Source organism: Triturus cristatus, chromosome 8 (genome assembly GCF_964204655.1).
Source record: "Triturus cristatus chromosome 8, aTriCri1.1, whole genome shotgun sequence".
Classification (NCBI taxonomy): domain Eukaryota; kingdom Metazoa; phylum Chordata; class Amphibia; order Caudata; family Salamandridae; genus Triturus; species Triturus cristatus.
Window position 1 is genome coordinate 1552101753 of NC_140591.1, and position 23998 is coordinate 1552125750.

The 23998-nt window shown below is 47.2% G+C and overlaps 1 protein-coding gene across 7 annotated transcripts in view; it reads right to left on the bottom strand.

The window, feature by feature from the left end:
• Window positions 1–23998, bottom strand: part of NUP98 (nucleoporin 98 and 96 precursor) — a 791668-nt gene that overhangs the window by 393751 nt on the left and 373919 nt on the right. For all 7 annotated transcript variants that reach the window (XM_085623457.1, XM_085623456.1, XM_085623459.1 and 4 more), the window contains 2 exons: window positions 14509–14670; window positions 11755–11931 (listed from right to left, as the gene is read on the bottom strand). In XM_085623457.1, the coding sequence (XP_085479583.1) occupies window positions 11755–11931; window positions 14509–14670 (339 nt within the window). The remainder of the gene's footprint in view (window positions 1–11754; window positions 11932–14508; window positions 14671–23998) is intronic.

Genomic DNA, 23998 nt, shown 5'->3' on the forward strand with positions numbered 1-23998 from the left:
CTCCAGGCCGATGTAATCGCCACTAAGAAGACAGTTTTGAAGGTCAACAGCCGGAGAGGACCATTGTGCAAAGGCTCAAAGGGATCCCACAGCAAGTAAGTGAGGACCAAATTAAGGTCCCACTGCGGCATGACAAAGGGCGTAGGTGGAAACAAGAGAGCCATCCCTTTTAGAAATCTATTTACAATAGGAGACTTTAAGAGAGAGGGCTGGTCTGGCAGCCGCAAAAAAGCAGACAGAGCAGAGAGGTAACCCTTGAGAGTTCCCAAGGCAAAAACCTTGCTGGGCAAGGGTTAGAATTAATAAAAGGACAGTAGAAAGTGAAGCAGAAAGAGGGTCAATTGACCTTTCTGTACAGTAAAATACAAATCTCTGCCGTCAGGCGTATACCGTCTTAGTGGAGGGATGCCTGGCCATCAGAGTAACATTACAGACTTTGGAAGGAAGGTCAAAACCTATCCACGGTTGCCGCTCACTCTTCATGCATGGAGACGTAAAGTTGACTGGTTCGGGTGGAGAACCCACCCCTCCTGCTACTACAGAAGATCCCCTGGAAGGGGCAGCCTGATCGGAGGTTCGATACTCATTCTCAGAAGCTCTGGATACCACTCTCTCCTCGTTCAGTCCAGAGCCACAAGAATGACTTGGGCCCAGTCTCTCCTGATCTTCTTCAGAACCTTGGGCAGGAGTGGTATGGGCTGAAAGGTGTGCAACAGGCCTGAAGTCCACTCGAAATGAAAGGTGGCGCTGAGCAACAGCAGTCTTGGAAACTCCAGCGCGCAGTACTGCTGACACTGCACGTTCTCATCGGAGGTAAACAAATCTAACTGAGGTTCTCCCCACTGCTGAAGGAGACCTTGCGCCACCTCTGACTGGAGACGCCACTTGTGATCTGCTAGGCATCGACAACTGAGTGTGGCCGCCCTGGCATTCAGAGAACCTGCCAAGTGTTGAACCACCAGGGTTACGCCCTGCTGTTCCAGAAATGTCCAGAGACGCAGGGCCTCCCAACAAAGGGTCCACAACCCCACCCTGCCCTGCTTGTGGCAGTACCACATGGTGGTGGTGTTGTCCGTGAACACCTGCACTAGGTTCCCCTTGAAAGAGGGAAGAAATGCTTTCAAAGCCAACCGATTGCCTCGAAGCTCCAACAAATTTATGTGGAGCTCCAACTACGTCAGAGACCAGTGTCCCTGGATCTCCACCTCTCACAGGTGGCAGCACCATCTCAGAAGTGACGCAGCCATCACGACTGAGATCTGGTTGGGGAAGGGAGAGGGGTCTGCTGTTGACCCAATTGCAGTTAGTCAACCACCACTGCAGATTCAAGATCTGAACCATGTGGGGAGATTTCCTCGATGCGGAGCCATTTGGAACTTCAGGTCCCACTGCAGAGCAGGCATATGCCATCTTGCGTGTCTTACTAACAGGATGCAAGAGGCCATGAGGCCCAACCACCTCAGAGACATTCTCAATGAAATCCAGGATAGAGGCTGCTCGGGAGTATTACTCCGAAATTGCACTCGGTCCAAAATAGCTCTGATGAAAGGGAGAGTGAGAAGGAGTCAGGTGTGACTTTGGCACGTTTATAGAGAACCCCAGCGAATGCAGGAGGTTCGCTAGTCTGAAGGTGGGAGATGACTGCCTGGGATGAGGACGCTTTTAACAGCCAGTCATCGAGGTAAGGGAAGACCGACACCCTGCGCAGATGAGCTGCGATCACCGCCATCACCTTGGTGAAAACCAGAGGGGCACTGGTAAGGCCAAAGGGGAGCACAGTGAACTGAAAGTGCTCGTGGCCTACCCTGAACCGCAGGTAATGCTTGTGGCCCGGCAGGATGGGAATGTGAAAATATGCATTCTGAAGGTCCAACGCTACCATCCAGTCTTCCTGGTCTAGGGCAGACAAGACCTGAGCAAGAGTGAGCATTTCGAATTTCTCCTTTTTGAAGAAGAGATTAACTAAAATCTAGAAAGATCTAAAATGGGCTGTAGCCCCTTCTTTGGAATGAGAACGTAGCGGGAGTAATAGTGTGAGAAAGTGTCCTCTTTCTTGCTTGGTATGCCCCCACTTTTTGCTGAATTGCTGATGTGCTTTGACTGAATGTGCCCTGGGCTCCTGCCAATCAGGTACCCAGGGCCTGTGTTCCTTCCCTAAAACTGCATTGAAGCCTAAACCCAATTGGCATCTCTGGCCACATGTCAACCCCTGGTAAATGGTACCATAGGTACCAAGGGCACTGTGACCAGAGAAGGCCCCTAAGGGCTACAGCACTTCTTGTGCCACCCTCAGATGCCTTGTACCCCGACGTACGAGTTACTTACCTTCGGTAACTATGTATCTGGTAGAGGTGTTGTCTAGCCGCAGATTCCTTAACTTAGAATATCCCCAAGCGTCAGACTGGATCTGGAAAATTCTTTGCAGCAGCACCTCTGTGCGCCAAGGGACGGCACCACACGACCCCGCCCTGACGTCAGTTTTCTTCAGAGAATCTTTTCCGCGGCACAAGGCAGAGCCACCAACAAAAACTGTGAAAGTATGGGAACAGTGTGCGAAGGATGAAAAAATAAGCAAAACTAATAAGGTGGATGGTGCAAAACACGACCATAATGTGAACACCAACCAAAGGTTGGGGGAAAAAAAATGAAGCGATGCAACCATACCAGAGACTACCAGGCTAGCCCATGGAAGGAAGGCCGTCGAAGCTACAGCCAGGAACCAAGGGCAAGAGGTAGAGACTGAGCAATGATTACGGTCGCGTGAGTTATAGTTGCCTGCAGTAACTATAACGGGGGAATTTCATTGGTTTTTTATGAGTGATATGTCCAGCTAACTATAACATGTGTGAAACCTATGGTTTTTTAAGTGAATATATATATATATACATACACATACATACACACATACATATCAAAGAAGGGTAAACTAGCAACGACCATGCAACATGGGTGGTATAGGAGCACACCTAATGCAAAAATGGCAGGTGGTATCCGCATATTAAGTGTGAAAAACAGCATGAAAACCGCCCAAGGAGGAGAAAGACCTAATATGCAAGACAACCCATGACGTATAGAAGAGAGCATCTAGCCACAACATTGAACAACGTACAAGATAATTCTGAGCACCAGGGGACGCATAGATCTCAAAGGATCTCTAGGCCCAAAATAACAAACCAGAGCTATATAATAGCGTACAAGTACCCCACTTCGAGTATGGACACCCTAAACAACGGGGAACACCTCTTAGGGCTAGCCCCAGTCAGAGGCCAGACACAACCACCTGTGGAACACTGCCACAGTAGGCTTATTGCCAGCTCAAACACATAAGGCATCGAAAGGATGCTAAAGGAAAGGTTAACCACCCTAGAACATTCCAAAAAGAAGACCTGGGAACTATAGGCTTAAGGCGGAGGTTGCAAGCCCGCAAGGAGGCACTGAACAGCTGATTCGGCATGGGCATCAAACAACAAAATCCCATCAAAGGGTAGATCAACAAGTCGCTCCCGGATATTTTCCGGGAAGACGCTATCACGCAACCAAGCATGGCGCCTGAAGGCAACGGAACCAGCCATAGCCCGGCCCAAGGAATCAGCAGTATCCAAGGCCGAGCGGATCGTGAATTCAGCAAGGTCACGGCTGTCACGAATAAGATGGAGGTAAACAGGAGCGCCTTCAGAGGCGTTCGAGAAAAGAGACTCTACTGAGTCCCACAATGCAGAGGTAGCCCAAGCCAGGACACACTATTTATCGAACGAAGAGCAGCACTAGTGGAGGCGAAGATGTTACAACCCCACGACTCAAGCCATCTGAACTCCCTGGAGGGAGGAAGCATTAAGCGAGGCAAGGAAGGGAAGGCAGTTTGCAAAAGGAACCCCTGCACGTCCGGGTGAACAAACAAACAAACTAGATCTTGTGGAGCTGGTCTGTGGCGGTGCAAGACAGAACGAGCTACCGGATCCTCGGAAGCAGGCAGAGCCCATGTGCCCAAAAGGGCGTCATAAAGAGAAGTTCAAATGTCAGAAGCGGCTCTACATTCCCCAACCCATGGTGAAGGACACCAAGCAGAGGGTCCACAGGCAAGGGGACCGAAGGGGGCTGCATGTTTGGAACACGAGTGGCTAAGGAGACTACTGTAAGAAACGCCACACTGGCCTAGGTAGCCCTCCGACGAGTGGACAGCAACTCATCCATAGGCGAGGGTTGTAAGATAAGCCTACCAATACACTGAGGGTGCGAACAATGCCGAAAAGAAGGAAGCCCCATTCACGAATGGGGGTCTTGATGAGACTCCATCCGGCGCCAACTCCACGTCCACCACGACAAACCCCGCTTCGGAAGGGGATGGCGCCGGAGCGGCAAACCTCCGGCACCACCATGGCGCCGACTCAGCCTCAACCACAACAGGCTCTGACTCTGAAATAGGAAGCAGAGTGGCAGCTGGGGAGGCGAGTTTCCAAGCCGGAACGGCGCAGACCTTGGCTCCGGGCAGGCTGCTGCCTGTCCAGAAGGCAGAGGTGTGCTCGAAGCAAGGCTTTGAGCACCAGAAGCCACCTGCAAAGCCACAGGGAGCCCCACAGGACTAAGCGGCGCGGCAGGGGTGCTATAGGTCGTAGAGGGGGACCCCGCCAGCCGCACCCTGACACAAGTGTTCGGCGCCCGAACAGCACCGACCTCGGCTCTGGGCAGGCGACCGCCTGTCCTGAGGGCCGAGGTGTGCCCAAAGCAAGGCTGTGAGCACCAGCAACCACCTGCAACACCACAGGGAGCCCCACGGGACTATGCAGCGCAGCAGGGGTGCTATGGGTTGTAGAGGTGGACCAAGCTGGGTCGCACACTGAAGACACCATATCTCCTTCATCCCTGGGGGGGCAAGAGCTTAATTGGCGCTGGGGGCGAACCCACAGTAGAGTCGGTAGGGGACCCTGCAAGTAGCAGAGGCCCAGAGGACGCCCCAGGGACAGGAGTGGACCCAAGGGAGGCCTGCAGAGCTGCGGCACAGGCCTCTATTTGGATCAGTAGCCCCCGTGCCCGGATAGGGCGGATACGGGGTGGGCAACTCCCGGGGGCGCACGTCTGGAGGGTTCCAGGAACTTGCGCCCCCGACAACAGGCGTGAGGTCGTAGACCTCGGTGACATGCACTGGAACGTATCCGGGCAGCAGAGGGCGAGCGACACCGCGACTGTAAACCAGAGGGGCCTGCCGGAGACGAGGACGCCGGACGACGAGACGACTCCGACTGGGACAGTTGAGCCGAAAGGAGCTTCTTACGGCGCTCCCACCGGGACTTCGGATTGAGGTGTTGGCAGGCATCGCAATCTGTAGAGTCGTGGTGTTCGCCCAAACACCACATAAAGATAAGATGTGGGTTTGTCGTGGACATTTGCCGCGAACAGGAAGTACAGGTTTTAAAGCCCAAAGGCATCGCACACTGTTCCAGACGCGAAGCAACAAAAGGGACCTGAAAACAGGCCAGAGGAACCGCTTACGCCGGATCTGCGTTGCACACGGAAAAGGAAATGGACGTCAGCGCGCCGGGAGGGACTCTGCGGCTAGATGTCTCCATCATACACACACACTGTCTTTGCAGGCTGAGTGTCTTGGTGCAGAACAAAACAAAGAGTCGAAATGGCACACATTCCTGTGTGCCATGTCCACAAAGCACTGCCCTGGCATACATCAGTCACCCCTCTAGCTGGGTGCCCTATGCCAGTGGTGAGGGTACAGGTGCATGAGCCCTGTACACCTACAGTGCCCAAGTCCCTTTCTGGGCCCTGTAAGTGCAGTTTTGCCATTAACAGTTTATGGTGCTGGGAATTTGTCATTACGAATTCCACAGCACCATAATGGCTACACTGATGACTGAAGTTTGGTCTCAAACTTCTCAGCACATTAAACCCACACTGATGCCAGTGTGGGATTTAATGTAAAATGCACGACAGAGGGCATCTTAGAGATGCCCCCTGAAACTCTACCAACTCCCAGTGACCTGACTGAGTGGCTGCCACCACCATACATGTTTCTGGACCCCTGGGTCGAGAGCTTGCTGCTCTCGGGGGCCTGAAACAATGCACATCCTGGGACGAGGTGCCAAGCCTCCTCTCCCAGGATGGGCAGGGTTCACGAAGGAGAAGCTTCAAAGGCATGCTGCGTTTGTGAGCCTCACCAGACCATTTGCTGCTTTCAGCAATTGGTCCCCACTGGTTCTACCCCCCACTTTGGGCAGGAGACCTGGCTGGATAAACAAAGTGAGTAAGAGAGGTGTGCCCACCTCTGCCAAGCCCACCCCTAGGGTGGGGAAGGCGAGGTGAAGCACAACCTCGAGTCCCCGCCATCTTGATGATGGGGGGGACCCAGCCAACCAGGGATAGGCTCCTGTCCCCCTCCCACTGGAGAGTGGCAGAATAGGGGGTGTACCCACCCCAGGGAAGGGACCCATTGGTCCCTGCCCTTTACCTACCTGTAACGCCCCTAAAATTTAGTATTTAGGGGCACCCTGAACCTTCCTTCCTCAGATACAGCAACCACAAGAAAAGAAGAAGTACGAGAAGCCGTGCAGAGCTAACAAGAGGACGACACCCACTGACTTGGCCCCAGCCCTACAGGCCTGTCTCCCCTCGAACCTGCTCCTGCTAAACCCTGGTGTGTCAGCAGCCAGCAACCTCAAAAACCCCAGAGGACCTGCCTGCATTCACTTTCCAAGCTGTTTCTCCCGTGAACACCGGACGTGTTTGAACTGCAAATCTAGTCCACTCTGCACCTGCTGAACCCGGCCCGAGCAGAATACCACAAGGTCAACCCCCCGGCGATCCTGACCAGAGATCCAGCAACCCCTGACCTGCCTCAAGCCTCCAGACTACGCCTGCAGCCTCAATCCAGAGGACCCCCCTACCACGACCAGAGCGGGTAAGAAAATCCAACGTCCCAAGGCACCCTTGCACCCGACGCCCCATGGCCTTGTGTGCCTAACCCAGCGGTGCCTAACCAACCCTCAACATCCCAACTTACCCCTCATAGTGGTGGTCGCTCCTGGAAGATCCTCGTCCCCGAGCCTGCAGTGTTTCTTTGTCCTGGAGAATCTCCATTGAAATAAAAAGGGCACCCGACCTCAAAACAGCACCCTGCACCCAGCCGCCCTAGTGCCGCTGAGGGTGCCCCTTTTGTGCTAACTTGGTCCCCAACTTTCCCTGAGCTTAACCCTAGGAGCTTTGCTCCCACAACCCAGTGACCTGCTTGCCGGCAGCCACCAACCGGAGTTCCCCTATCCTCCATAGGATAACATTGGGCCTAAACACTGCACCCGGCCGCCCGAGTGCCGCTGAGGGTGCAACAACAGTGTATCACTGACCCTGGGAGACCCCCGAGTCTAACCCCAGGACCCTAACTCCAAAGACCAATTACCTACCTGGAAACCGATAACCTCTTTTTGCTCATAGAGTAACATTGACACTTTTTCTCCCAAAGTTTCAAAGTGTCGACTTTTGAAAACTACAAATATTCCTTAAAAATCAGCCGAATAACCAAAACGCATTTTCTCAACTGTTTTCAGGTAATGTCCCAGTGCTGAATCTAGGTATCCAGCACCGAGTAAGAAAAAGTATCGTTAACATAACTTACCTGCTAAGTGAATTTCCTCCCATAGGATAACATTGGTGATTCTATGTGAAAAAGTTTCTAAGTGTCAACTTTTGAAATGCAATATTATTCTTTAAAAATCGTACCTCTAACACGCATTTACTCACCTGTTTTGAGGAAATGTCCCAGGACTGAATCTAGGATCCAGCCCTGTGTTAGTAAAAGTAATCTGAAAAGTAATTAACTGCACTTTACTTTAAAAAAACCATTCATTTGAATGTACTATACCTGCAATGTGTTGCAAACTGCTTACTTAAAACTGTAAGCAAAACCAGTACAAATTACACTGCAATTTTGAAATGTGTTCATACAAGTAGTTTACTGCTGAAATGTATTGTTAAGCTTACCTGTACCAGGCTTGCTTGGTTCTAGAAATAAAACAGTATATTTTGTATACAAAACAATTAGCCTAGAGTTCAGTTCTTGAGTGTGTTAATTCATTTGTTGACTGAGTGTGTACATCGAATGCTTAACACTGTCCTCTGATACTGCCTTACCGCTCCACCAAGCTACCACTTTAGAGAGAAAGGTTCTAACTTTAACCTCTGCCAAAACTCTGAAGACCCTTGGACTCTATACACACCGTACCTCACTTTGGTTCAGTAAATATAGAACCAGTTTCTTACAAACAGCTACTGCCCACTTCTGAAACTATAGCTCCCTTGGTCAAAAGAGCTGTAATTTCCTCTTGGAGCAACTTTAAATGAACCTCCGTCAGCCGTTCCTGACTTGGCAGAAAAGTAGGAGGAAAAGAAAGGAAAGGTAGACACTAGCCCTCCTGGACAATCGGCAAGACCCACTTGTCCGATGTTATGGATCTCTAGTGGGAGAGATGACAAATTATCCCACCAACTGGAGTAGTGTGGTCCCACAGAATCCACCTAGGAGTGCTTGGAGGATGTGGCTGCTGGGGCAGTATGGTAGACTACTTCTGGCCTCCATTCTGAGATCAGAATGCATCACGTCCACGTGCATGCACGACTTGGGTAGTCTGTGCTGGACAGTGGCTGTGGTAGGGCTGATGCGGCTGGATACCCCTTCCGTTGCCACAAAGGGAGCGAAAGGAAGACTACCACGAGGAGTGGAGGAAGGGTCCAAGGATCTGGCCGTAGCATGAGAGTTCCTGAACCTGACCAGGGCAGAGTCTGCCTTTTACCTAAAAAGGCAGGTTCCATTGAAGGGCATGTCCATCAAATTAGCTTGAAAACACAATGACAAAGTTGCCAATACTGATGTCTTTTTTTGCAAAAGACTAGTTAAACCAGGTGCAAAGACTCCGAATGTCACCCAAATCTATTTTTAGCAAAAATTATTTTTTATTCCATTTCATAAGAGAAGGAGCACATTTATCTTTTCTTTAAAAATGTGAATCTCGTTAACACACGCACAAACTCATTGATTTAACACTTGGACAATACAAACATTAAATGAATGAAAAATCTGTAGACCGATCAACTGAATAACACATTCGCTATACAACACTCAGACAAAAGACTAGGACAACATGAAACATGTAACAGAACAAATCAACGTTCCTAAAACGAAAGGTGATTTCATTGCAAACATTTTTTGAAACGCAAATTAGCAAACAAACAGTTTTAAAAAAAATTAAAAAATGATTTCTGCAAAAGAAAAGGCAGAAACCTCAGAATTATATTAGTAACCACACTTGTTTGTACAAAAAGTGGTTGACGCAGTTTCTATATTCAGATCCCTAGGTTTAAACGTGTGGCTGTCAGTGACTTGTCTGTGTACAAAAGGAAATATTGCAGAGTACTTTGACTTTGCAGGACTATCTGAAGCTACGTCGAAATACAAAAAACCTAAAAAAAAAAAAAATGCATAATGATGGGGGCACCTTAGATGATGTAATCAAAGAACCGAGGCAAGAGTGGCAAAGGTTGCTGTTATGCTCATGATGGCTTTACATTGCAGTACACATTATCCAACACCAGTTACATCATACTGAGCAGAGTGGTCAATAGGAAAAAGTTACTACTGTAAGCATCTGTTGGTAACTTGTTGTACTATAGATTTATATATTCTGCTGCCATCCAGAGTTCGGCTCAACATTGCCAACTGTTTTGTTCAAAGAAGTCTTTTATGGTCACGAGATACATTGACTCCTCACTTATTTGGCAATGCATATGGGCACCAACTACATTAACCCCTTCCATGCTGCGCAAATTCCGCCGCTGTGCTGACGGTTTCTTGCGCGGGCGTGGTCATGACGGAACGGTTCCGTCATGAGCACAGCTCAACCGTGGCTCATGACGGAACCGTTCCGTCATGAGCACCGAAGGGGTTAAGACTGCTTTTTGGCACAGCAGGCAAGCGCAAGTATGGAGTGGCGAGTTGCGAGAACATGGTGACTGTGCTAATGGTGGACAGTAGCATGGATCCCACTGTTGCCAGCTAAGGAATATACCTTTACCTGGTAGATCTAAGTACCATTCCACCAGAGGTAAAGCCGCTATTACAACATGGATTACAAATGTCTCACTCACTAAAATCTGTACAGCTTCCCCCTGGAAACCTGTTCATACATTCACTAACACTACTTTCTAGATTCAGATACTCTAGCAGAAGCCAAACTATGCCAAGCAGAACTCTGGACGCTTCTTAAATGATTTCCTCAGTTTTTTTCTTTACTATGCCTACATCTTTTGCAGCTATTTCATGTCTAACAGCCAGGTAGGGGGGACCTGGTTGGGGGATGGGGCTGTGCACATTGCTTGCTCTCTATTTTAGTGTTTATGACTAGCAATGAAGATCCCTTCTCGTCTGCATTGTAGGAACATACCTGCAGTCCTTGTTCTGCATCGCAGATCTCTTCACTGAAGTGACGAATGACCCTCCTTCCTCCCTAGCTGTTACCATCTGTAGATAGTCAGGGCCTCAACTATCCATAAAAAAAAAAGAATGGCCCTAGGAGGCAAGCTGCCAGTACAATGCATAGTGCGAAGGAGTGCCTCTCAGGTTCTTAAAAAGACAGTCTCCTTTTTAGTTTATCGGTAAGCCCCACAGATTTTTACCTTCATGTACTGTGTAAATAAATGGCCCTGTATATTACGTGCTGCAATGACGTTCCTTCTCAATCTACAGCCATTAAGGAACAAATTAGGCCTCCGATGGGTTTCTGTTATATGTATTTCAAGGAGGAAAACTATATGAAAAAAGGTGTTCCAGGGTCCGCAAAATGTGGCAGAGAATATTCTACAATTTATGACTATCAATGAAGATCCTACAATGCAGAAATAATTTTCTTCTGTCGCCCAGGTAGTACATTGGCAAGTCATTTTAATATTGAGCCCTCTTAAGCCTACAAATTGGGAGGCGGCTTCAACTGGGATTTGGAGGTCGAAGTGACAGTGTACAAACATGGAGTTTGACTAGACAGCTTGTCGAGGTTCTCGACCATATGCAGAGGTTTTGTCAGTGCTCTTTAGCGTTGCAGGGGCATGTTTAGGGTCAGTGCCCTTTAGTCTGCTCAAGGTAGTATCTGGATCAGCATATACCTCAAGGTCTTGCCCTGCTTATGTTTTAGCTCTGAGATCAATGCCAGACTCCTGTGGGAGTGATACTCTGCCTCCACAGCTGATTGTTATAGAGTTTGAGACTGACTTGAGTGTGCCATCCAAGCGAGGCACCTCAACTTAGTTTTCAGCATATGCTGCTGCATTTCGACATCTTCTATGCTTCAGCATTACAGCTTTTGGGTGAGAATGCAGTTTACTCTTCTTGCTGCAATGGTCTGGTTGATGGACCAGCGTCGCCGTTCTCAAAGTGTGCATGGGCACTTTCAACATCACAAATATACTTGACCCAGCAACTGTCTCACCGTTGTTTTAGAGTCTTTACTAAGAAATGTGAGGCGGTCCTCACAGCTGGACTAATTACTTTGCTGCAATTCACACATAGGTCGATACAGTTTGATTGCAATTCTATATCGCTTATTTATGCTGTGTTCTCTTTTTAAAACAGTTGTGCTTGCTTAAAACAAACTCCAAAACTAAAACAATACATAAAATGAATCACAAAAGGTTTGCCAGCCTTAAAAACTATTCAGACTAAGTCCTTAACAACTGGGCACAAGTTCAATACCAAACTATGGGATTCACCTGCAGAGTGTGTGGATTTATTCCCAATGAAGAAGCAATATATGATGACGCAGACATGGGTTCTTGTTCCTCAGTTGTGTCATCATCCATTGTGACATCTGGAAGTGGCTCCTGGGTAATATCTGCCATATCACTATCCAGTTCCATCACACTTCCAAGCTGTTCAACCACGGGGCTCTGTAGAAAACAAACGAATAGAGATTACCCTTAGTAAATGAATGGTCAGATAGCACAAGATACACATGGTAGTATTCATAGTTTTTTTATGGCTTAGCAGAGGACAGATCTAATCCACCAACTGGAATTTAGATGTTGAATGATGAGCTTACTTAAAAAAACATTAGATTCATAACCTCAGTACTTTGCGCTGTCTGATGCACATAATGAATTTAAGCATCTTGGCTGAAAGCCATGCCACACAAAGCAATTCAATTAATTGCAATGTGACATTAAAGTTACCAGTGTCACCATACACCACTTAAATATCCAATATAAAGGATTGTGTCCATTCAATGACACGTCAAGACAGAACGAAGGAAACTATGCCCACAAACACACTTGATTAGAGCACTGAATCAGTGTCATTCCCACACCTACAAAGTCAGCACAAATTAAGCAGGTCAGAAGGAAATGTGAACCATTGCAAAATTTGAAAGGGGTAATGGAAGAATGTTTCAGAATTATGAGGAAAATTAAACTGGACAAATTCAGCTCTGCTAAATTGAAAATAATTCACAACCGTAAAATTCCAAGATGTTAGACGTAAATATGCAAAGGTAAAAATGTGGTTCAACATAATATATTGGTAATGCAATCTGACATGCAATATGCAGTACGTAAAGTACAACAGTGTTCTATTAATCATCTGCCAATTAAATATTGTCCAGCTGACATTTGGCACCGTTTCCATTCACTAAAGGACTGGAATAGATAAACGCTTACCAGGTTTAACCACTAAAGCATATATCCATCCAGTGCTTGACTGAAGGAGTCAGATCTCTAATCAGTTTTGTGTGGCCTTTGAATAAATAGTGGTAATTACTAACTAGATTCCTTGGTTATTAACCTCACTACGCAAAGTTAGATGTTTGGCCAAACCCATAAACCTAACCTGTCAAATTTTAATTTGGAACAGAGCGATAGAGTGCTTGGCTAGCATTTTCCCCAGCTTCACAGATCTGACGTAAATTAGTCCGCAAACCTGTCCCATATTCAGTCACAATAGCTGTAGTGTTAAATGCAAAAATCTTGAAAGGGAGAAGCACGATTTTGGTGTCCGGACCCAAACTGGACTTCCATACAAAACCTCTTAGTCTTCATGTAAACAGAAAAGCTCAGAAAACTATTCGGTCCGCTGGGTAGGGTACTAAAAAGCATCATCATGGATAATTGTCATACGACAAGAGATTTTCTATGTCAGAATATACAACAAAGTCAAAAGACTACTTGAGATACATATGCAAAGAGATGTGTATGTGAATCCAAGATTCCTAGGCCTTATATAATTGTATGCACCAAGGGCAACAGCTCAGCAGGTTATGCCACTGGAATGTCCACTCCGGTGTATAATTGTGATTTTTACTCTTCTTCTCTTGAAGAGGAGCTATAGATCATGTCAGTCGGAGGGCTATGTTACTCGAGATGGGCAGGAAGGAGCCTCTGCCCATTAGCTGGGTGGCATACTGAATAACTATCAATGACAGTTGTCAATGTATTTATCTCTTACCATTTGTGACAAGCAGTCTTTAAGCAAAGCAGGTTTAGGTTAATCATAGTTTTAACAGAAAAGACAGCATTACACCCCCTCCTACCCAGACTGGAATATCAGCTGAACGTGAAAAAATTGTTAGTGCTTTTAACTTTTTGTCCACCCACAGCATAAGATTTGCAGGTAACCTTATGTGCCTACTAATCAGCCACGACTAACTTAGTGGTCTCTCTAAGAGCTATTCATGGTCCTGTTGCACTCAAACCAGTACGGTTGACGCAAATAGACCACAAAAAATCAGTGACAAAGGTACATCACCTTTGCAGATGTAAATTCGAGCCAAACCATGACGCATAACAAAGCAGATATTTAAGTAACTTGTCTGGGGTGTAGCTGAAAAGGATTTAAAACTTTGTATTCGTGCAAAAGTCTTTCTGGTACAGAACATTTAAGCGTCATTTATGTTTCATGTAAGTTTAGGATGTTTTAACGAGCAGTTTCATTCAACAAGAGAAGCAGATCACAATCTGTATTGCTAAAAATGTTTTAGGTCGAACCTGAGCTGCGCATGAGCTGCTCTAAGAGGCATGCTGTAGTAAGGTATGGACTTGAAGTTCCGCCCACCCTACGCCCATTTTCGTCTGAGTATTATTTGCTGAAATGGTTTTCTCCTGCCTGCTGTAGCAAAAATGACACGCTCTCCAGCAACACTTACATTTTTATTTTCATAGTTCAGTACGCAACGCTCATACAGTGGCGGCCGTGGGAGGGCCTGGCAGTTCGGTCTGGAATGTTCCCATGGGGAACAGGGTCAAGACTGATTTGCATATGGCACAAAGACAGAACATGATGGAACTAGCTATATCTTGGCGGAGTATCCAAGCACCTGTGCAATCAAATTTCAGCCAAAGGGTTTGCCTCAACCCACAAGACCGCAATAAAATCTATTTTTATCGGACATCTTCATACCTCTACTGCTGCTTTGAGTATACAGTAAGGTCACATTTTAACAAATATTCTAGCGTATATGCTTTGAATTGGCTTACCGGAGATGGAGGGGTTGGTTTGCCATTGAGTGCCATCTGCTGGACAGTTTGCCCAGGGGCTGGGACAGGTGCAGTTTTTAACTTTTTTGCATCCGTTTTAGCCAAGTTATCTTCTTCTTCCTCATCAGACTCTTGTAAACCATACTTTGAAAAATGATCAACCTATCAAAAAAAGAAAATTTATTAGACCAAACATGTCCGGATACTAAAATGTATGGCAAACTACATACTCCAGATCGTGACCTACATTAGTTCATGTTTGCCTTTACTCACCTTCGGTCGAAACAAAAGTCTGCTGTCTGTTTAACATTATTCGCATATGCCGAGAAGAAAATATTATGACAGAGGGTAGTATATAAACGCAAATGTTAATGTGGGGTGAATGCATGTAGGGGGTAGAGGTGGCGCTCACCTGTATTGTGCTTGGGGAATACACCTATATTGATGTTGCGGTGCTCTAAAGGAAGAGGGACTCACCCTGCACCCTCCAAATGGGATCAAACAATAAATCCTATCAATAATACAACACCATGCTCCTAAGCACAAGCTTCAAATTCACAAAATTTGCAGACAATTAAAACACAAGGAATAGTCTTGGTTTCCTTTCTTTCTTCTCTTTGCCAGCCAACACGTAGATTCGTGCCACATCCTATTTAATTCACAACTGAACATGGCTCATCTGAGTTGGGGGGGGGTATTTTGAAAATTGGGACTTTTTTTTTTTTCACACAACAGATTACTAGAGATTCATGAGTATTTTGAGCATGGGTTTCCACGCATTTACACTATGAGGAGTTTCTTTGCGTAGCACCAAGGCACAGGTGCATTAGAGCGGTGTTTTATATGCACACTGCAACCAGTATGATGTTTTGTATTGTATCTTTAAGCTCTATAGAAGTCATGGGTTATTCCCAACACGAACAAACATGTTGGCTGGCTAAGAAAAGGAAACTAAAGAAACAAAGAATATTCATTGTGTTTTAATTACCTGCAAATTTTGCGTTAATTTGAAGCATGTGCTTAGGAGCATGGTGTGGTATATAAACCCAATTTAACACTAGTGACACAACTGAATAGCCTTTTAACAGCCCATTTATTCCCTATGATCACGCAAACAGACAAAAAAAACTGAGTAAATGAGACAAAATACCAAACTTTCCACCTGCACACTGCTCTAATAATGTGTCCAGACAAGTGGAATCATTAGTAAAGTATCACAAAAAAGTGTACTGCGAATGTTGCAGCCTCAGAGAAGCGGCTGCTAAGTACAAAATACATACTTTTATTTACCCGCATTTGCAGCTATAAGGAAAACATGTTACATAAAATAAATACCATATTGTTTAAAAATAAATTCACTTTTGACATGCTGTTTTTAACCACTTAAAATGCTCCTGTAAAGATAGAAAATTACGTTTGAACTCAATAAGGAATTATTTTTCTTCCTAAATTGCCAATGGTTCTTATCTGGCGTTCACCACTTACCAAAACATGCCAAAAATATTAAGGTTGTTTTATTTTTTGTTACAAATAAGTTCATGAAGTATAGAAGTTGTAAAGGCACCAGTAACATTCAAACTTTAACAGTAGGAATCGTAAATGGTTATAAATAGTGGTGAAAATTAGTCAAAAGTTACACTGTGCAAGTGATCTCTGCACTTAGATAAGATAAGCAAAACAGACATTCTAAAAAACTATTCATATCTGAAAACTCACCATTATTCGGAACAGTTGCAGGAGAGACTTGTCCAAACCTGGACAACACTATAATTGTGTGATTCTGCTCCTGAAAGCACCCAAAATGGCATGCCAATATACACTTAAAACAGTTAATCCACAGATGTTCCTACCAGATTTTACAGAAACAAAAACACACAGCCTAGCAATACACCCAGTGACACCCAACTCATTCTCTACCCGACAACCCCAGCCAGAACCAACTTCACCAACTGCATGCCAATGGTACCAATCTGGATGCAAAACAACTGCCTGCAGCTCAACTGAGACAAGACAGCAGTACTGGTATTCAGCAACAAGACCTCCCTATGGGACTCCACCTGGTGGCAGTCAGAGCTAGGACCAACACTCACACAGACCTCACAAGAAATCTAGGTATCATCCTAGATGACAAGCTCAACATGACAGCTCAAGGGAATGCAGTGTGCACCTTTTGCTTTCACATCTTACACATGCTGCGAAAGATCTTCAAATGGTTGCCTCAAAATACCAGATGGACCGTCACACAAGCACTCGTCACTAGCATGCTGGACTACAGCACACACCCTACGCCAGAACTTCTAACAACTCCTACACAGACTCCAGACTCTCCAGAACACAGCTGTAAGATTCATACTCTACCTCCCACCCCACACTGCACCGCACCGCACCCACATCACACCTCAGGAAACTTCACTAGCTCCTTCACAAGCGCTGCCAATTCAAATCCACACATACAAAGACCTACACATCACAGGACCAGAATATCTGAACAGCCACATACACCTTCACCAACCCAACAGACACTGCCTCATTCACACAAGCACATTCCTCACATCAGTAAAAGCTAAACTGGAGGTCACTCATTCTCCTACATCTGACCCAAGACATGGAATGACCTCCCTCAACACATCAGTCTCTTCACTTCTTGAGTTCTGCAAGAAGCTGAAACCTGCTCTTCGTGTAAGCACCTTGGTGACCACAACCCTACACACCTGCCTAAGCAACTAAATCAACTCTTCAGTGATTAGCGCGCTATACAAATCAATATAACAAAACCTACAACAAAAGCTTATGAGGACAAGCTGATCCCCCACCGCTAAACTGAGAAACAGCAAATTAGGGACTGAAGACCAACAACTTGTTCAAGGCAGAATTGGGAAACCGAATACGAGAGTGTAAATAACAGAAATGTCCCTGACTGAAGGATAAGACATGCTGCCCAACACACACAAGGGCCTCCCTCAAAGCCAACCAACTAAAAATGGGTGTTCGATCAGACGGATGAACCACAGCACAAACTAAAAAAATCTTTAAGTGACCGGACCAAAAGTCCTAAAACGTCAGGCTGTACCTTCCAACACAGATGACATTCTCAAAAAACAGATAAAAAAATCCCCAACTTCATATTACTTAACCATGTTCTATTAATATACTTGATTTTAAGCAATTGTAAGGCTGGACTGTTATTTCATATAGCCAGTAGAGGATACACTTGCGGAACATGCAGTCTTTTCAACTTTAACAGTAAAAAGCCCCAAGAGCTATAAACCTGGCTTTCCAATACATCTCTGCCAAGAAACTACTATGAGCCAATTTGCACCTGACAAAATGTAGGCATTGAATTAGTCTTAATGTGACAGTCAGATACTACTTTGGGGGGAAAAAACGGGCTGGGTCCTAATGACTACTTTAAGACTGTGCAGGGTTCATAGTAGCAAGAGGCTTGAATTTCACTAATCCTCCATGCCATAGTTATAGCTATTAAAAAAAAGTAGCCTTCCACGAAGTACGTGCAAGGGAACCCTGTGAACAGTTTTGTAAGAAGAACTCATTAGATAAAAACAAAAACTGAATTCCCAAAGATGAGGTGGTCTAACTGGTGGAAAACCTTTATAATGCCGGCATTGCAGCAAGACATACCTTTAATAAAGAACTGCAAATCTATTCTAGCAAATAGAAAAGTTAAAGAGTACGACATTCTCCTGTCACTTTGTTGGAGAAATGTGTTTTCAATACACCTGATGCAAAATATCTTCCATTTGAAAGCATAGGAAGAGTGGCTTATTTTAAAATAGCCATACATGTCCCCAGGAGGAATCAGGTGCCTGTACCATAGCAGTTCTGAAGACTTGACACAAAAAACAAGGCTATTAAGTTGGGTTGTAGGATGTGGCTGCTGAACTTGGGAAGGCGATCCAGTCTAAACAGAAGCCAAAGTTGTCGTTGCTCCGAAATATTAAGATCGATTAACTACTACTTGTGTGGCCATTCAGATGCTATGAACATTAGCCTCTATGGAGAAAGCAAGTTTGATGATTACTGATGGAACCAGAAATATTTGTGGGAAGTGCTTGCAGAAGCTTATCTGACCAGTCGATCAAAAGAGCATTTCCCTTTGTTCTTGGTTGGTAGTACCTGGAGGTGAAAAGTGCGTTTGTGAACTGATTTAGCTGTGGATACCCTCAAGCGCCGAATAATTTGCAAAGTACTTCATCATTTATGACTCTAGTGACTCTCTTGGATAATCACAAGTGAGTCTATCTCCGTATTCTAAACCCCTGGAAGGTGAACAGCTGAGTTGCAGGTCTCTGGCTATGTGCCATATTCAAACAGTTTGTGGTTCAACAGCAGTCTGATCCCTTCTTGCTTGTTGATGTAATGCATTATTGCAGTACTATCCATTTGAACAAGCAAATCATTGGTCTTTAGGGCAGGAAGATACAATATGAGCTGCTCTCACTTATAGCAGTCTGATATGGTGCAGACTCTTCAGGGGACCATGTGGCAGTTGACAAAACGAAAAGTTTCTTACCTGTCGGTGTAGTTTTGCAGCTTGAAGATCTTTCTGGATTCACTATGCTGTGCATTATTCCGCGATCTTGTGGTTGGGTCCGGATTCGTAGTCTTTTCTTTGTTTTTTTTTTTTTTTTTGTAGCCCAGGTGGGCGTCGACGTCCACCATTTGGTGCACCTCCCGTGACGTCGTCGTGCTTCCTGCGGAAGTCCCACCTTTGGGGCGCCATCTTCGGGTTCTTTTTTCCCCTTTTTTTTTTTTTTTTTTTTAACCCTAGGCGATTGATTAATCCTTTTGTCCATATTTCTGTACGTTTCCACTTCTTTGATCCTATCCATTTCACCCCCTCTTCCTCCAGCCTCATCTTCCTGGCGGAGGTGGGTGGGTTCGCTAGTGAATCCAGAAAGATCTTCAAGCTGCAAAACTACACCGACAGGTAAGAAACTTTTCGTTTTGCAGCGTGAATCTTTCTGGATTCACTATGCTGTGCATAGATTTTGTAGCGGTTTTCCTATTTTTGTGGTGGCTGGGTGGAAGATGATCGCTGGTCGTTGAAAATGTGTTGTAGCACCTTCTGTCTGACCTGTGCTTCCTTATTCATTTGAATGTCCACGCAGTAGTGCTTTGTGAACGTGTGCACAGATGCCCAAGTTGCTGCGAGACAAATGTCTTGGATGGGCGTGTTTGCCAGGAAGGCAACTGTGGCCCCCTTCTTCCTTGTGGAGTGAGCTTGGGGCCCCTCCATTAGCTCCTGTCCAGCCTGTTTGTGACAGAATTGAATAGTGAGGGCAATCCACCTAGCGATGGTGCCCTTGGTCACTGGTCTACCCATGAAGCTAGTAGCAAAGGACACAAACAGCTGCTTCGACTTCCTGAGTTCCTTGGTTCTTTCAATGTAGTGCATCACCGCTCTTCTGGCATCGAGGGTGTGCAGGGCCTTTTCTGCGTTTGTAGTCGGGTTTTGGAAGAAACTCGGTATCTGGATACTCTGATTCATGTGGAACGCCGACACTACCTTGGGCATGAAGTGTGGGTCCGTCCTCAGGACTACCCTGTCTTTGTGAATTTGAATGTAGGGCTCCGGTAGCGTTAGTGCTTGAAGCTCGCTCACCCTGCGTAGTGAGGTTATGGCCACTAGAAAGGCAGTTTTCATCGTCAACATTTGTAGAGTGGCCTTGTGAATGGGTTCAAACGGCGCCTTCATGAGCTCCGTCAGAACCACGTTTAAGTTCCATGCCGGCGGCGGCCACCTTTTCGGGGGTGCCATTCTTTTGGCTCCCTCCATGAATCTCTTCACCACCTGCGAGGTGAAGAAGCTTCCACCCTTCTCACCTCTGGTGTAGGCAACGATCGCTGCTAGGTGTACCCTTAGGGAGCTCGAGCAGAGGTTACTCTTTAGAAGGTGTGTGAGGTACCTCAGCACAGTTGAGTCTCTTGTCATTCTGTTTTGCAGGCCCTTTTTCCTGCACCACACCGTGAATCTCTTCCACTTTGCGCTGTAGCACTTTCTTGTAGTAGGTTTCCTTGCCTCCCGTAGCACTCGCATAGTGCTCTGAGGTAACCTTAGGTGTGCGAACTCTAGGTCTTCAGGAGCCATGCTGCTAGGTTGAGTGTCTCTGGCTCTGGGTGCAGGACCTCCCCGTTTTGCATTGAGAGCAGGTCTTTTCTCCTCTCGAACCTGTACGGATTGCCTTGCGCCATTTCTTGAATCTGTGAGAACCAGGTCTGCCTCGCCCACTGTGGAGCCACCAGGATCAGAGTCATGTTGCTGGTTCTGCACTTGTCGAGCACTCTGTGCAACAGGGGTATCGGTGGAAAGGCGTAGGCAAATGTCCTCCACCAGCTTATCCATAGGGCATTTCCCTTGGATTGCTGATCTGGTTGCCTGGATGCGAAGCTTTGGCATTTTGCATTGTGGCGTGTTGCAAATAGGTCTATTGTGGGAGTCCCCCATCTCTGGAAGATTTTCTCCGTTTCCTGGCCATTGAGCTCCCACTCGTGTGATGCTGAGGTCTGTCTGCTCAGCCAGTCTGCCTCCACATTGTCCTTCCCTGGTAGGTGAATTGCCAGTAGATCTATTTTGAGAGGTATGGCCCATCTCCAAATCTCCTGAGCTAGGGATGAGAGGGGAAACGACTGTGTCCCCCCTTGTTTGTTGATGTAGAACATCGCCGTGGTGTTGTCTGTCTGTACCAACACCCTCTGGCCGAACAGGTGCCTCTGGAATGCCTTCAGGGCTAACAGTATCGTTTTCAACTCGAGGTAGTTGATGTGGCGGACCGCGTCTGCTGGAGCCCATAGACCCCTCACTCTGAGGTTGTCCATGTGCGCTCCCCATCCCTTCTGCGATGCGTCCGTGGTAATGGTCATTGTTGGGCTTGGTGGTGTCAGGCTTCTCCCCGTTGTTATGTTGTCTCTGTTCCACCAAGTTATCTCCTCCTGCACTGCGTGCGTAACAACCACTAGATCCTCCCAACTTCCGTTTGCTTGTGACCATTGCTGTTGCAGCCATTCCTGGAATGGTCTCATGTGCAGGCGTACATTCGGCACCAGCTGGATACAGGACGCCATCATCCCCATCATCTTGCTCACCGCCCTCACTGTCAGAGCTCGCCCCTTCTGGTAGAGCTGCGTCTCCTTCAGTAGAGCATCTGTCCTCCTGTCGCTGGGCACTACTGTACCGTTGAGGGAGTTGATCTTTGCCCCCAGGAAAATCTTTACCTGTTCCGGTTCCAGCGATGATTTTCCCCAGTGGATGGAAAATCCCAGATTTGTGAGGGTGTCTGTTACGCGTTTTGCGTGCCTCTCGCACTTCTCGCGTGAGTTTGCCTTGACCAGCCAGTCGTCCAAGTAGGGGTATACGTGTATTCCCTGCTTTCGTAGGTGTGCCGCTACCGCCGACAGGCATTTTGTAAAGACCCTTGGCGCTGATTTTAATCCGAAGGCCAGGGTTGTGAACTGGTAGTGTTCCTGTTCGATGTTGAATCTTAGAAGGCCCTTGTGCCTTCTGTTTATTGGGATGTGAAGGTAGGCATCCTTGAGGTCCACGGTGACCATGAAGTCCCCTTCTCTTATCTGTGGCAGTACCTCCTGCATTGAAGTAATTTTGAACCTTTGCGTTCTGATGAACTTGTTTAGGTAACGGAGGTCCAGTATGGGTCTGAGGTCTCCGTCTACCTTCGGAACCACGAAGTAGTTTGAGTAGACCCCTTTGTTGCGTTCCCTGAACGGCACTGTCTCTATGGCTCCCTTTTGTAGGAGTTTCCGCGTTTCCTCTCTGAGTATTGCCAGTTCTTGGGCCGATCTCTGTCTTCCCTTCGGCTTCCTGTTTGGAGGTCTTTTCTCCAAGTCTACGCAGTATCCGTACTGCACGATGTTCCGTATCCACTTGTCTGTGGTTATACGCCGCCACTCCTGAAGGTAGAACCTCAGCCTTCCGCCTACTGGTGACGTATGCTCGTAGGCTCTTGAATCTTCTCTTCCCCCTGATGACACTTTTTTGCGCCTCACCCTTGGGGACCTTATGAGGGTAGGCGTCTTCTTGCGTGCTGAGTCACTTCGAGGAGGGCTGATCGCCCCCTCTCCTCCTTTGGCCACGTCCGTTCCCTCTCCCGCGAAAGGACTGGCCCCGAGGTTGATATTGCCAGCTTTGCTTCTGCTGACTTTGTCCGTGACCTTCGCCCTGCTGACCCTGTTGGAACGCCTGGTGCGACGTCCCCTGTTGGCTTCCACCCCTACCGTAGGGTCTCCTCGAGGGATTTCCTCGTCTCATTCCCCTCAGCTGTAGGGCCCCCATGGACCTCGCTGTCTCGTTTTCCTTCTTGAGCTGGGTGAGCTTTTCGTCCACCGTTACTCCGAACAGTGTCTCTCCGTTGAAGGGGGTGCCAAGGATGTTGTTCTGCACTTCCGGTTTGAATCCCGAGATTCTTAGCCATGCATGCCTCCTCTCTGTGACCCCTATGGCCATGAGTCTTGCTGAAGGCTCTGCCCCATCCAACGCCGTCTTTATACAGGAGTTGGCGATGTTCTTGCCTTCATCCACCAGGTGAGAGGCTCTCTGGCGGTATTCTTCGGGGAGGTGCTTTACTAGCTCCCCCATCTCATCCCAGTGTTGGTATTGGTGCCTATTGAGGAGTGCATTCGAATTCGCCATGCGCCAGTGCATTGCGGCGTTCCTCTCGACCTTTCTGCCTCTGAGGTCGATCCTCCTGCTCTCTTTATCCGGAGGTGGGCCCGAAGTTGCTGGAACGTTGGCCCTTCTCCTGGCCGTGGAGGCTATGATGGAGTCTGCGGTGACGCTACCCTTGATGTAAGGTGGGTCCAGGGAGGAGTGCTTATATTTCTTCTCTGTCCTGGGCGTGATCGACCGGCAGGTGGCAGGCTCCTTGAAGGCTTCTCTCCCCTGGTTCATCACGCTTTGTAGCATGGGGAGGAACTGACTCCTGGTCTGGATGGGGAGCAGTGTTGAGACGAGAAAATCGGCTTTCGGCCTCTCCTCGTCGAGTTTGACGCCGAAGGCCATTGCTGCGCTCTTCACCACCATATTGTACACCCCGATGTCGTCGGGTGGCGAAGGCCTCGAGGGGTACGTGTCCACGGCCTCCTCCGGGTTTTCGGTGTCGAGATCGTGCCATTCGACGTCGTTGCTGGTAGATGCCGCCGATTCGTAGAACGACTGTTGGTCTCCTTCCTCGGCTTCTTCCTCATAATAGGGCTCCTCTTCTTCCTCGAGATCCCTTGTCAGCCCTTCGGCGTCGAACTCGTCTTCGACCTCGACGACGTCCGCCGATGAAACCGTTGGAATCTTGAATTCCTTCATCCTGGCGTCGAACTCCTTCTTCCTTTGAAGGATGTTCTCCATTTCGGCCTCGAGCCGCCTCTTCTTTTTCTCCATTTCGGAGATGCTTTCGGCGTCGACCGCGGGTCTTTTCGATGAAACTTGCGTCGACGTCGAACGTTCTTTCTGCGTCGATCGGCC